General features: G+C 50.6%; 1 protein-coding gene and 1 long non-coding RNA gene across 3 annotated transcripts; one reads left to right on the top strand and one right to left on the bottom strand.

The window, feature by feature from the left end:
* Positions 1-2,912: 2,912 nt before the first annotated feature.
* LOC148092735 (cystatin-C-like) lies at positions 2,913-6,878 on the bottom strand. The gene is made up of 3 exons (XM_087818596.1): positions 6,611-6,878; positions 4,039-4,152; positions 2,913-3,213 (listed from the first exon to the last, which is right to left on the bottom strand). Exons 1-3 carry the CDS (start codon positions 6,848-6,850, stop codon positions 3,130-3,132), a joined length of 438 nt encoding a protein of 145 aa, XP_087674722.1. The 5' UTR covers positions 6,851-6,878; the 3' UTR covers positions 2,913-3,129.
* Positions 6,879-7,604: 726 nt separating this feature from the next.
* On the top strand, positions 7,605-13,263 carry LOC107536291 (uncharacterized). 2 transcript variants are annotated; one of them, XR_001603113.2, is made up of 5 exons: positions 7,605-7,696; positions 9,550-9,591; positions 10,303-10,422; positions 12,259-12,401; positions 12,953-13,263. It is a non-coding gene; the product is annotated as an uncharacterized LOC107536291 (long non-coding RNA). The 2 variants fall into 2 exon arrangements; XR_001603112.2 differs by having other exon boundaries at positions 12,956-13,263.
* The last annotated feature ends 410 nt before the right edge of the window (positions 13,264-13,673 follow it).

A 13,673-nucleotide genomic window follows, 5' to 3' on the forward strand; every position in this document is an offset into this window, starting at 1 on the left:
AAAATAAAACATCAGCGTGACCGCAAAATATGTAAGGCCCCAGGCAGGACCTGCTGGAACGCGCGCAGGAGGAAGGCCGCAGGGCGCTCTCTCCTCACGGCCCCGCCCGCTGCGTGGCCACGGGCCCTTCCCAGCCCCCAGCCCCCAGCCCCCAGCCCCCAGGCCGGCGGGCAGCGCCCACCCGCGTGCCTCGTCCCAGGGCGGCCCGCTGCTCCCGAGGGTGCGACCAGAGCTCCGGGAAGCTCATTCTGGAGAATCGAATATGATGGTTTTCCATCGGGAAGGTGCCGACAGCCCTGGCTGGGTAGCTCAGTTGGTTAGAGCATCGTCCCAATACACCAAGTTTGCGGGTTCGATCCCTGGTCAGGGCACATACAATAAGCTACCAAAAGGCATAAATAAGTGGAGCAACAAATCAGTTTCTCACTCTCTCTCTATGAAATCAATAAAGAAAAATTAAAAAGAGAAAAGGAAGGTGCCGACAACCCAACTCACTCTCCTGAGCTTCAAATTCAAAGTATTGAGAAGCTTGAGTTCAGGTCCTTGAACTCTCACCTTGCAGCTGTGAAACCCGGGCACCGCACCCAGCCTTTCACACCCCCTTTCCCTCTCCTACGGCATGGTCCCGTGGCAAGTCCGCATGAGGGCGTGTGTGCAGCGGAGCTGTAGGACCTCTCACGGCACCACTAGCTGCTAGTGAACTACCAGCGGCCCTCAGCCCCACGCTGAAGTGCCAACAGCCTCGGTTCTGTCGCATGAGACAGGCATAGCAATGGGTGCAGTCCACCGAGGCCCCAACTCTCCTGCCAGCCAGTCCTTTTCATCCACACTGGCCCTTTGTCACAGGAGCCCTGTCAAAGTGGAGGCTATTTGGGGTTGTCCCGTCTTGGACACTTAATTCACATTGCACATGGTGTTCTAGTTTTTTTGACAGGTTTGGCAATGTTTGCCACTGCTCCTTTCAAAAGGGCCTCTTTAAACTTGGCCAACTTGACAAATGTGTCTTTTGCCTTCCTTAGCAATCCATTATGGAGGTGTGGACAAGGGCTGCTTTCTTCTTCTGCCTCCTCTTTGTTAATCATCATATGAGGCTATTTTTGCCATTGCTTTTTCAGGGAGAGTGGAAGGGGGGCGAGGGAGGGGGAAGGGGGGAGAGAGAGAGGGAGAGAGAGGGACCAAAGTGGGAGAGAGACACATCCGCTGCTTGCCTCCCGCACTTGCCCCCGTCGGAGGCAGGGAGTGAGCCCTTGACAGGGAATCAAACCCGAGACCCTTCGGTGTGCAGGCCGACGCGCTAACCACTGAGCAACACTGGCCAGGGCCTCTTTTTAAATTTTTGACACTTTTCAATGAACAAAGAATGAGCAAGATAAGGCTGAAACATGAAGAGCCGCGCTGAATCCTCAATGGAGGGCAATCTGGTAATAGCGAGTCCCTGGCTTTTCTTTCCCATGCATGAAAACAATCCGGCACAGTTACACGTTTTGCTATTTAATATTTCTTTTTATCACAAGTGAAACATCCACATCTCTGATTTTCCAGTTGTGCTAATATGTTAAGATGGAAAATTTATAGTAATATTTTAAATGCTATTTCATTATGTAATAGATTTGATGAGTAAACAACTGTGGAGTAATAGGGTCTTAGTGGCAACTTTGAAAAGAATGTCTAGTTAGGAAACATTCTCACTTATGAAATAGGCCCTCCAGTGCCCCTGTATTTTTATTAGCTACGTGTTTTTTGCTTTGGCCCAGGCCTTAATATTAGAGATAAGATATAGACTCTATTCAAATGCACATTATTTCATTCAGAGTTCTTTTTGGGTCTCCCACAGAACTTTCTGTTGCTGGCCAAATTTCCACTTCCTCAATAAGAGTTCCTTGGAGATCAACCACAAGTGTCCAGCACTGGCACTTATTTTGGCAACACCAAACAGTAAACTCATTGCAGAGTAACACTCCCTTCTTTATTTTTCCACATACGTCAGCTGTTTTTGGCTAAACTAACTGTTTTTTTTTCCCCAGCCTCACCGCAAACCATGTGAATTCAGGCTAAGGAATCAGATTTGGAATCTGTTTCTGCCACGTCCATACACAGGGGTTCAAGGTAAAAGATAATATCTAACAGTATTAAAATATAAATATCAAACGCTGGAAGTGGGGTTACGCCTGTGTGGATCAAAATCATCTTTCATATCAAAGATCAGACAGATATTCTTCAATACTGACAAATATAGTTAGAGTGGCGTACGTCTATAACCCGGATGAGTCATAAGGGAAGACACTAAACCAACTGGAACACAGCAACGTGCCCCTGAGGACAAGGACACTATTGCTTTTCATCTTAGCTCATCTGTACTTCCTACCAAGTGAAGACGTTATTTTGACAAAAATGCAATAATGGTTCTCAACGTTTTTGCACCCTTCTGAATTCAAAGAGAAGGGGTCAGACCCAATAGAGTGACGCCAGTTGGGAAATCAGGGGCAAGAGAATTGAACAGGGTGGGGGAGGCCTTCTCCTTAAGGGGTGCCCCATCACAGGGTGCTCAAATGAGGAACAGGGTGGAAGGAAAAGACAACCCCTGGAAAACCCATGGAGTCATTTGGGGAGTAACTTGTGGCACGTGTCTTTAGATTTTCCAACCAAATTATTTCCAGAGCCAGCAGCGTAGGTTCCTTCCTCTTTTGTATAGATTATCAGGGGCCACCACAGCCAAAAACCTGGGTTCCCAGTCCCCCTCCTTGCCTCAGTCATCCAAAAAGGGGCAGCATATTCCCCTAACATGCCCACTACGGTAGTATGTGTCAGCTCTCACCCTCTCGTCTGCCCTCGAGCCAGCAGGACAGGAGCTCTTCATAAAGTCACTGTCTAAACCCTCAGGCACATCCCCGAGACAGTGAACAACTCCGGGAGAGGCTGGTGTTATTTTTTATTGAGTAAAGTAGGAGCAAGGGTGTACCAGGGACAGGTGCATCTAGAAAGAAACAAGGTAGAGCCACTTAGCTGTTCAAACAATGCTCAAGAAGCCCTCTACTTGTCTCCTGGGCCTGAACACTGAGGGGACTCCACCAGGGTGGGAGGAAGTGCAAGTGAGAGGCAGTCTGCATGGCCCAGCCCGTCCCATGTCCTCTATGTGTCCTGGCAGCTGGACTTCACCATGGAGGTCTTGCCCAACCAGGGGACAGTGTATATCTGGAAAGAGCAGAGTGCATTCTGCAAAAGGGAAACAAGAGAGATGGTCAGTTGGGGTTACGGTAAAAGAGGAAATGGCCCAGCACGAGATCTCAGAAGCGCAGGTGAGGAGCTATGGTTGTTTGTGGAACTCTCAGCCCTCTACCCTGCGGAGCCCCAAAAGACTATGCAGGACTCAGCAGTGGCCTCCTGGTAACCACTCCCGTCACTCAAGTCCAGGAGATGGCTTTATGTCCCCGGTCCCTGCAGGAATCCACACTGTTGTACCCCCAGCATGGCCCTTTCAGGAGCCACCCAGGCAAGGCCACAAAGCCCCAGAGGGTACAGGGTATGAAGCCAAGTTCCTTCCACCAGCACCAAGACAGGTCCAGAGGGAAGGACCCAGGAAACCCTCCTGAAAGACACAGTGTGTTTGGGGACGTAACAAGAGGGTGGAGGTCACCCCAGGGGGTGAGACATCCCAATAGCCAGGCAAGCCCAGGGGAGAGTCTGGTGTTCAGGGAGGGCAGCACAGGAGGGTTCCTCCCTTCCAGGCTTCTAATTCCCTCTAATCTGTTCCAACGGCTGAGGCTGGGATTAAAGGGCCCTAATGCCCCCCAGCTGCCTCCTCTGGTCAGCAGGCAACAATCCCCAAAGCACATGGTGCACACATGTCCCAGCTCAAATGCCCTTATAAATTCAAATTAGGAACCTGCCCACACAAATAGGCACCCTTTCCCCTACACGCACTCTAACACCTGCACCCACCCCCACCATGCCACAGCACTCACTCCTGACACTCCCCCATGGCACAGCCCCACTCCTTTGCCCTGCATGCCTGGCCCCTGGCCCACACCAGGTACATACCTTTCTCAGGTGCGGCTGGGCATGGAAAGGACAGCTGGCCAAGTTGGGCTGGGACTTGGTACATGTGGTTCGGCCGATTTCCACATCCAAGAAGTAGTTCAACCCAGCCACGACCTGTGCATATAAAGAGTAAGATTGGTTTTCAACACCTGCCCATGTCACGCAGGAAGTTACCTTCCTATTACTGCAATGGGCCAGCATCCATGGGTTGCCAGAGTCAGCACCCAGCCATTCCTGATGGCTGCCCAACTTGATGTGCCCCAAGTCCTTCCAGTAACTTGTTTACAGAGAAGCTCTGACAAGCTGAGTCACACAGCCTGGCGGCAAGAGAGGCAGGAAAATGGAAGGTGGAGCCAGACACCAAAATTGTGCCAGGAGCTGAAGGTGCAGCTCTGGGGAGCCAGGCAGGGTGTCAACAAATCAACGGTGACAGCGCCAGGACCCCGGGCAGGGGCTAAGACAAAATGACAGCTCTGTTGGGGCCAAGGCTGGTTCTGTCTCAAGAAGACTCACGTGATAATGATCTTGAAGCTACAGTCCAGTTAGTAATGTCCAGCCCATCGAGGCTCTCCTCCAGGTAACCAGGCTTACTCATGCCCTCACTGGGCAGTAGGAAAGGAGATGCATGCACATGTGCGCGCTTGCACACACACACGTGCCTGAGGCCAATAAAAGGTGCTCCTGGAATGCTTGCCTTTTTAGAGTTATTTGTGACCAGAACACTTCTAAGGGGTGTCACCCACCTCCCCCAGGCACACCTCCTGAGAACTCAGAGAACCTTGAGATGAGGGGCCCCGACCAGTCCTATGATCCCTCTGGTGTCAGTTTTCCACATGAGCCCATGAGTATGACACCAAGCTAGTGTCACACTGGAGAGGAGCAGGCTGGTGGGGACGTGGTGAGCAAGGAGTGCACGTCCCACCCAAAGGGGACAATGCCAGCCGCAGGAGAAATGGGTCTGATCCTGACCCATCATGTGCAGTTTCAAGAGGTGAAAACAGGCTTTGAACACTGGCAGGCAGCAAGCGCCACGCTTGGTTGCTGTGTGGCTATGTCCTGCTCTTCAATGGGAAGCAGACCAGCTGGTGGAAACTCCAGCCCTCCTTCCAGGACAAGCTCAAGGCCCAGGGGACTTTCCTGCCATTCCCCTTCTGGACTCTCATGACTGCTCTCCTATGTGGCCAGAATCTCAGGGCGGGCTGGCAGAGGAAGGGTCAGGGTCAGGGTCAGGGTCAGGTGTGGTCCTCTCTACCCCAGCATACGCCTAACTACCTCTGGCTTTCGGCGGTGGGGCGCCCACCTATGGGTGGGAAGGAGGCTTCAAAACCCGGAGCCTCTTCCACAGGTGTGACCGACGCAGGGAAGCAACACTCCAGGGGCCTGTCCTCCAGGATCCCTCAGCAGGTTTGGATCCTTCAGCAAGACCCTCTGCCATGGCATCTGCCTGGACACCACGGGGCATGGACTGGACTCCTCTGTGTTTGCTGGTACCCTCGGGGGAGCAGGGAGGGCCCCTCCTCAGGGAGGGTGTCTGGAGTGCTTGGGGCCCCAAATACCATTGCACACAGAGGGCATGGGATTGGTTCCGTGGCACCTGTTGAGAGGACACTCGGAGAACATTCCTCTTCTTCATGACCCAAATCTCGTCCTGAGGAAACCTCAGGGCGACACAAACTGAGTAAACTGAGTGCCAGTCTGCACACACATCCTGGACCCGCCCCAAATGCCAAGGTGATGACACAGACAGGCAGGCTGCTGCGGGGCAAAGGAGGCTGCAGGCCAGTGGCTGCAGTGCAGGACCTGGGGCAGCCTTGGCTAGAAAGGACATCGGTGGGACAACCACAGACCTGCGACACAGTCTATGCATCTGGTAACTATCTCAGGGTTGATTCCCGATGTTCAGAATCGTACTGTGACGACAGAAGAAAGCGCTTGTTTTTAGGACAGACACTCTCAGGTGGTTCGGAGAAACCAGTGCAAGTGCGTACCCACTTCCCCACGTGGGGAGGGAGGGGAGGGGAGGTGGCTACAGCGCCCGGGCCAACGTCTGAACAGTCTGAGCAACCCGGGGAAGGATTACAGGGATTCTGCGCGCTATTTCTGCAAGTGCCCTGTAAGTCTGACATTAGGTCCAAGTGGAAAGTGAAAACGCATAAAGTGTTTAAGAAATCATTCCGTGGCAGAGCCGGGGGGGCAGCCAGGTTGGCAGCCTGTTTCTCCTTGGCCTGTAGGTCATTTCGTGGCCAACTCGCACTGAGCCCGCCCAGTCCCACGAGCCTGGTGGGGAGCTACGGTGACCCCCAGGCCCGTCCTTGCGGGGCTGGTGCTTGAAGACCGAAATGAAGGCCTGGGCACTGACTCCGAGGGCCTGGGGCTCAAGGCCCGTCCGGGTAAGCTCGGGGAAGCTGCAGGGCCGAGAAGCCGGGGCGGGGGGAGCGCCCCGAGAGCTGGGCGGGCGGGGCTGGGGCGCTGGCGTCCCGCGGGCCGCACCCAGCCCTCCCCTTTCCCGTCCCCTCCCCTCCCCCTCCGCGCCCTGCCCCCCTCCGCGCCCCGCACCGGCCCGCGCACGCACCTGCTTGCGGGCGCGCACCACGCGCACGGCGCGGCTGTGGTAGGCGTCGTTGCTCGCCTTGTTGTACTCGCTCAGCGCGAAGCTGAGCGCCTTCTGCACGCCCTCCTCGTTCACGTCCGCCTCCGCCAGGCCGCCCACCAGGCGGGGCTTGTCGGGGCTGGCGGCCGCGGCCAGGGCCAGGGCCAGGGCGAGGGCCAGGGCGGCCAGCAGGAGCAGCGGGGCGCGCGAGGCGGCGCCCATGGTGCGCGCGGGAGCTCCGGGGCGCGGCGGCTGCGGCGCTCGGGTTCCGGCGGCGGGATGCCCGCCCCGCCCCGCCGCCCGGCTTTTATCGCCCCGGCGGCCCCGCCCCGGCTCCTCCTTTTCCGCCAGGTCACGTCCACGCCCCGTTTCCGCCGACCGGCCCCTCCCCGCGCCTGTCGCTGCCCGGCCCCGAGGCCCTGCGGCTCCTGGAGCCCCTCGCGCCGGCTCCGTTGCCAGCTACCCGCCCCCCAGTTCGGGACCTCCTGCTGGGGTCCCCCCCAGCTCCTCCGCACCCTGGAGCCCTCCCCTCGGCCCGGTGTCCGCCTGTCGCCCAAGTCGGCCTGGCCCCCCCCCCCCCCCCAGGGTGCTCTGAAGCTCAGCTCACCCTGGTCTCCACGTAAGGAGGGAGTCACCCTCCTCTGGGCCCCTGAATTCTAATTCCTTCTTTCCAAAGCGAAAAACTGAGCAATTTCCAAAGCGGTCTCTGAGCAATTGGTCGGATTCTAGGGATCCCAGAGCAAGGCCACGATGTCAAAGGCGGGGGAAGACGCCACCTGCACCTCGTACTGGGGAGAAACATAAGTGAAGTAATTAACCTCTCTTTGGTAAAAAGTTCAGGTTCTCTGGTTCACAACTCATGTATTTATTTATTTATTCAATAAACCTTTCTTGGGCTTCTCCCAGGCCAGGGGGTCTAGGGTCTGTAGGTAAGAGGTGGTGAGTGGGCGGGTGAGCCTTGGACTTGCCATTATAGAGGAACTGCCCTGTAGAGGTGTAACCGAATCCATGTGTAACTTTCTATTTTCTAGGAGACACGTTGAAGGATGGGAAAAGATACCGGTGACAGTAAGTTTAAGAATTTTTTATGTGATATGTTAACTGGAAAAAAAAAAAAGCAAGGTGAGAGGAAACAAGTGCTGATTTGCGATTCAAAAGAATAGCTCTTCCAGAAGCACTGTTTTAGGCAGAAACTCAGTTAGGGCATCTATTCAGAGCTGAAGGTCAGGGGTATTTGTGAGAAAGGGAAGGGGGGTAACTACCTGAAGAGAAGAAAGACATTTCTATGGGTGTTAACAAGCTAAGGAAGGAATTTCTACAGATGCAGATAAGCTAACATAGTGATATTTATTCTAAAGAATGTAATGAATTTGTAGTTCTGTAGTTATGACCTCTGCTTCCCTGTTTTGAACCTGAGAAAGAAAATATCTGCCAAGAAGGACTACTTGTGGTTGGTTGGGCCCAAGTTTAAAACTGGACGCCAGCAGCTGCTGTGGCAGAGGCCTCTAATGCACACTGCACATGGGAGAAACGCACAGGCTGAGCTGTCAGCCTGCGCACTGTGCTCCTGCATTGTGAGGCAGCCCTTGGATTGAAATTCAGCCAATGGATCTGAGACTCTCCTGTCCAACTTGAGACTGCAGCTATATCCTCACTTGTATCTTTACTGACCAATCAGAGCTGCTCTGTTCTGACCAATCAGGGGTGTGCTATTTGGACCAAACAAATTGTGAGGATGTGGAGTCCTCAACTGCAAAGCAATGGACCAGTCAGGGACGGGGGATGGGCATTAGCCTCTACATAAGCCAGCATCACCTTTGTCTCCGTGGAGCACACCTTCAGTTTTCAGAAGACTGATTCCCAAGCTAGAGCTCTAACGCCAGAACCTTAATACTGAGGCCACCTCACCTGGGCTACCTTCTCAGAGTTGTTCCAAAATCCTGCCCTTCCAAACTAGTCACACACACACACACACACACAAAGACAGAGAGGACCCAAATAAATAAAATCAGAAATGAAAGTGAAAGAGGAGAGGTGACAACTGACACCGGAGAAATAAAGAGGATTGTAAAGAAATATGAACAACTATATGCCACTAAACTAGACAATCTGGATGAAATGGATAAATTCCCAGAAACATACAATCTTTCAAAACTGATTCAGGAAGAATCAGGAAATCTGAATAGACAGATTAAAGCTAATGACATTTAAGCAGTAATCAAAAAACTCCCAGCCAACAAAAGTCCTGCACCAGATGACTTCATAGGTGAATTTTATGAAAAATTCCAAGAGGAACTAACATTTAACCTTCTCAAATTATTCCAAAAAGTATTCAAGAGAAGGGAAATCTCCCAAGGTCATTTTACAAGCCCAGCATTATCCTAATTCCAAAACCAGATAAAGATACTACAAAGAAAAAAAAATTATAGGCCAATATCCCTGATAAATATAGATGCTAAAGTCCTCAACAAAATATTAGCAAATTGGATTCAGCAGTACATTGAAAAGATCATACATCGTAATCAAGTGTGATTTACTGCAAGGATGCAAGGCTGGTACAATATCTGCAAATCAATAAATGTGATACACCACATAAACAAAATGACAGATAAAAACCACCTTATTAGTAGCTCACTTGGTTAGCGCATCATCCCAATAAGCCAAGGTTATGGGTTCGATCTCCAGTCAGGGCACATACAAAAATGAACCAATGAATGCATAAATGGTGCTGGGGAAATTGGATGGATACATCCAAAAGATGAAACTAGACCACCTTCTCACACCGCATACAAGAATGATCTCAACACGGGTTAAAGACTGAAATGTTAGACTCAAAACCATAAAAATCCTAGAAGAAATCATAGGCAGTAAAGTATCAGACATTTCTCATAACAATATTTTTTTCTGATATATCACCTTAGGCAAGGGAAACTAAAGAAAAATATAAAGATACAGAGTGATTGGTGAGTACAAGTTTATTTGCTTCTGACTATATATAGTGTGGATGAAAAGGGGCCACATATTAAACCTGACAAGCTCAGGAAAGGCCTGCATGGTGACCTTATGAACTCAGAGACCTAAAGTAACCACATAGGATGGTCTGAAATTAAAACTTTTTAACTAAAAGCAGTTTGTGGTGGGTAGTCATGTCCCAGGCTGGTATCTTCCCTGACAAAGGTCAACCTTTACCTTAACTGAGCCTGTCTATTGTCTTTTTGCATCTATGATAACATAACCATTGGAATGTCAAGGTAACGTCCCTTTTTCCAGAACCCAGAGGGCACAGCCAGTGCACCAGGGCAGAGATCACAAATTATCTCACTGTTATTGTTATTGAGTTAATTGTTGACTAGTAATTATCCTGTATGCACCTATGAAAAAGAAGCCTGTGTCTATCATTTTACCTTTTATCCGATCCCAGAGATTTCCCCTGCTTTGCTTTCTCCTGCCTCTCTAATCTATCACCAATGGATTTCATGTAACCCACACACATCTTCCGTTTGATTGTAATGTATAAAATAAGATGCAAAACTGCCATCCTCTGGAGCATTTTCTCAGTTTGATGAGATTTTGTTTTCCAGCATTTGTCAGCAGTTTGGCTCAAATAAATTCACAAAAATTCTCTAAAGGTTTGAATGTGTCTTATGTTGACATTTGTATTTTATATGTTACAGGTCCTCATTCTGACTCCCCTGTTCTGCTGACCAGATTCCCATGGCTGGGTAAGTGTTCAAGGACTGCGTAGAGATGTGAGGTTAAGGGATCTGCAGTAGAGAGGGTCATCCTGTGAATATGTGAGTTTCTTCCTAAAGCCACCACTACAGCACTAAATAAAACTCCCTGTCTCTCTGAGGCTGTGAGAATGGGTGGGAAGAGGGTAATGCTGCGAGCTAAGGAAATGGAGTGACCTTGATGGGGTGAGAGTGGGAACAGAGGGATGGAGGCAGGGAAATGAATGTTTTTTAGGTAACCTCTGCTTTCCCAGCGTCTACCAGGTTCTTTCCTATGTGCTTCCTCAGTTAACTTCAAGACAATTCTGGGAGACATAACTCCTGTGTCGTTCATATCAAAACAGAGATTAGAAAAGTTCAGTACAGGCCGGCCTCGTGACTCAGTGGTTGAGTGTCAACCCCATGAACCTGGAGGTCACAGTTCAATTCCCGATCAGGGCACATGCATGCATGTGTGTGTGTGTGTGTGTGTGTGTGTGTGTGTGTTTTGTGAGCTTGATCCCCAGTGGGGGGTGTGCAGGAGGCAGCTGATCAATGACTCTCATTGTTGATGTTTCTCTCTCTTTCTCTCCCTCTGCCTTCCTCTCTCTGAAATCAATAAAAACATACTTAAAAAACCCCCAAAAGGCCAGTACATCCTCCACACGCATTCAATCAAAAAGAGGATATGAACCAAAGCTGTTTCCTTTCTGTGAAAACGGGAAGTGGGCTGGGCGTGGAGAAGATGGGGGTCTAGAAAGTGATGGGTGAGGCCGAACAGGGAACAGAAAGGGCGTGAACAGCGTCGAGCTGGGGAACCATGAGCACACAGATCCGCGTGCAAGCTGGGAGGGGGCACCAGTGTTTGCTCTCCAGCGAGGGCACAGATGCCATGCGAGTCATCAGGCTTATCACTACTGATAAGCACCTAGTCCTGCATTTGTTTATGAAACCTCTGACTTGCACTTGGTTCTCAGTAATGTGCAGTAATTCCAGTGCCAAAGATCCACACAAGAGCTCAGTAAGTTACAAAACACACTCAAGCTTTCGGTGCTGATACTTTAAGAAGAAAACAGTGAACACAGATAACACATTTTATAATGATAGGATCCTTTGTGAGTATGGAGAAGCTGACCTGAAGGAGTTGATTAAAACAAAACAAGTAATTTATTGGAGAAAAGGGTCTTCTCTCAATTTTGCAATCGTTTGGGGTTTCTAAAACTGATTTCTTAAGTAGTCTGAGTTCTCAATATTTACCTGGCCTTTCTCATTAACTGGTCTTGTTATAGGCACCTGAAATCCAGAAAAGGTGTTATCAGGCAGCCCCCTGAGTCGGAGGGAGAGGGCTGTCCCCTCCTTGGCTCTTGTCAGTCTTGTAGAAAAGACTTCAAAGGAGTGACATTGAATTGCATTGTGATAAATCCAGTTTATTAAAGTAGTAAAAACACAAGTAAATTTATTAAAGAAGCAAGGCAAGTAAATTTATCAAAAATACACCTGGCTTATGGAGCACAGACAGGCTCTCAGCCCAAGGACTGAGCCTACGGGGGTTCAAAGGTGCCCGGTGTACATCAGGGAGGGGCTTGTAGGTCTGTCCCGACCACGACCCCACCTATCCTGCGCGGGCGCATGATGGTGGCCTTATGTAATGATGATCCAGAGAATGCCACTGAGCGTGCGACATTGGCGCACTGCTGCTGTGGTCTCTGCAACCAGCGCTGTGCACTATAAAGGGGGGATCGTTCTCTGGATTGGCTCTGCGGCCTTCTTCACAGGAGGGATCTCGCCTCCGAAACACCCCTTGCAGCCTCCCTCCCCCGACAAAAGGGTTTTACACTTTCCTGTCTACAGGTTTCAAGATTCTTCTGCCAGATACCTTGGTACAGACTAACTCTCAAGGTCTCCCTTTTCCTTTGTTAGGGCTTTCCCAAAATTTAGGAGAAACACCTGGTGACTTTATCTTGCCAGGCCTGGAGACTGCTGGCTTCTCTGTTTAGTGAGCGGGATAAATACTCCCCCTTCTCTCGCCCTTTCCCCAAGACGCTGACTTCTTTGTTTAGCAGGTGAGATAAAACTCTCCCTTCTTTCTTTCCCCCTTCCTCCCTCCTGCCTTAGCAGTCCCAGGGTGATTTAAGCTCTGTATTCTCTGGTTAGGGAGGAGAGACATTAACCAATTGTTCTCAAGCCTCCTTGGCTGGGGAAGATAAAGACCTGCTATTTACACGCTGCCTAAACTGTTTGGCCTTGTTTAATTATCTTGTCTCAGTTTCCCTATTGCTCTTGTCCAGGAATTCTCCTGGCTTCTTGCTACCCTGTTACAGTCTGGATAAATTTGAGCTTTCTGCCTTCCAGAATTTAAATGTCTCCTTGTGAAACAGAAGAGGGTAGAATAAAGGGTTGTATTGCCTGCCAACTCTCTTGTACTTCAAGCTAAGTGGCAGAGATCTCAGGTTTGCTGATGTTGCTATTTGACTTGATAGGGAGGGAGTGATGGGGTGCGATGGCCTGAATACTATGACTTATAGTTTGATTGTATAACTAGTTGTTCTTATTTCATAGTATGATGTTTGCCATTCTGTCAAAAGTTTGCCCTTTCCAGACCCTTTGAGTTCAGCAGACTGGCTTATGGTTGGATGCAAACACTCAGGGCGATAAGAACAGTCATAAATCTAGAGGCACAGAACAGTCAGAGGCATGTGCTGACCACAAGACTCACATACCGTTTTGTCGTTCATCGCCGGATTGGTCAAGAACAACAGCTGATGCCTGCGGACCTCTGGGGCTGCACGTAGCTGCATTCTGTTCCCAGCCTTCACTCACCCCATCCCCCTTTCTAACCCCATCCCTGGCACCATGCTGTGAGACAGGTTTTGGCCACTTGTAAGCCCCCTGTCTTCTTGCTTGGCTGGCCTTCTCAATAAACCCCTTATATGATTCAACCGCGCCTCTGTTGAATTGGACACAGTGACAGGCCGCACAAACCCAACTGGGGATTCCGGTAACAGGAGCAGCACCTGGAGCAGGTTGGAAAGGGCCTTCCCTGCACTGCAAGGGCTCAAATATGATGCTCGGTCTGGGGATCAGTTCTGGAATTGGTTAAATACACAACCTTCTCGTAATATGATGGCCAGGCTTTTGTTCCCCTCCACACCCCTCTGAACGTTCATTCAGTGCCCATGCCCGCCAGCTGGCTCTGGCTGCTCCCTGTAGGACCCAGAGAAGGCAGCTTGTCAGATGAGGTCCCCCACAGAGGAACTGGGCTTCTCTTAGCTCCCTCGCTTCCTGCCTGCACGCAGCAGGTCTGCCCCCCCCTTCCTCTTTCATTTCCTCCCCTA

Source organism: Miniopterus natalensis, chromosome 7 (assembly GCF_054644295.1).
Source record: "Miniopterus natalensis isolate mMinNat1 chromosome 7, mMinNat1.hap1, whole genome shotgun sequence".
Taxonomy (NCBI): domain Eukaryota; kingdom Metazoa; phylum Chordata; class Mammalia; order Chiroptera; family Miniopteridae; genus Miniopterus; species Miniopterus natalensis.

Coding starts and splice junctions, on each gene's coding strand:
- LOC148092735 (XM_087818596.1), bottom strand. CDS start 6,850: ATGGGCGCCGCCTCGCGCGCCCCGCTGCTCCTGCTGGCCGCCCTGGCC. Junction 4,153..6,610: donor TGGTGCGCGCCCGCAAGCAG/GTGCGTGCGCGG, acceptor TTATATGCACAG/GTCGTGGCTGGGTTGAACTA. Junction 3,214..4,038: donor CCCAGCCGCACCTGAGAAAG/GTATGTACCTGG, acceptor TCCCTTTTGCAG/AATGCACTCTGCTCTTTCCA.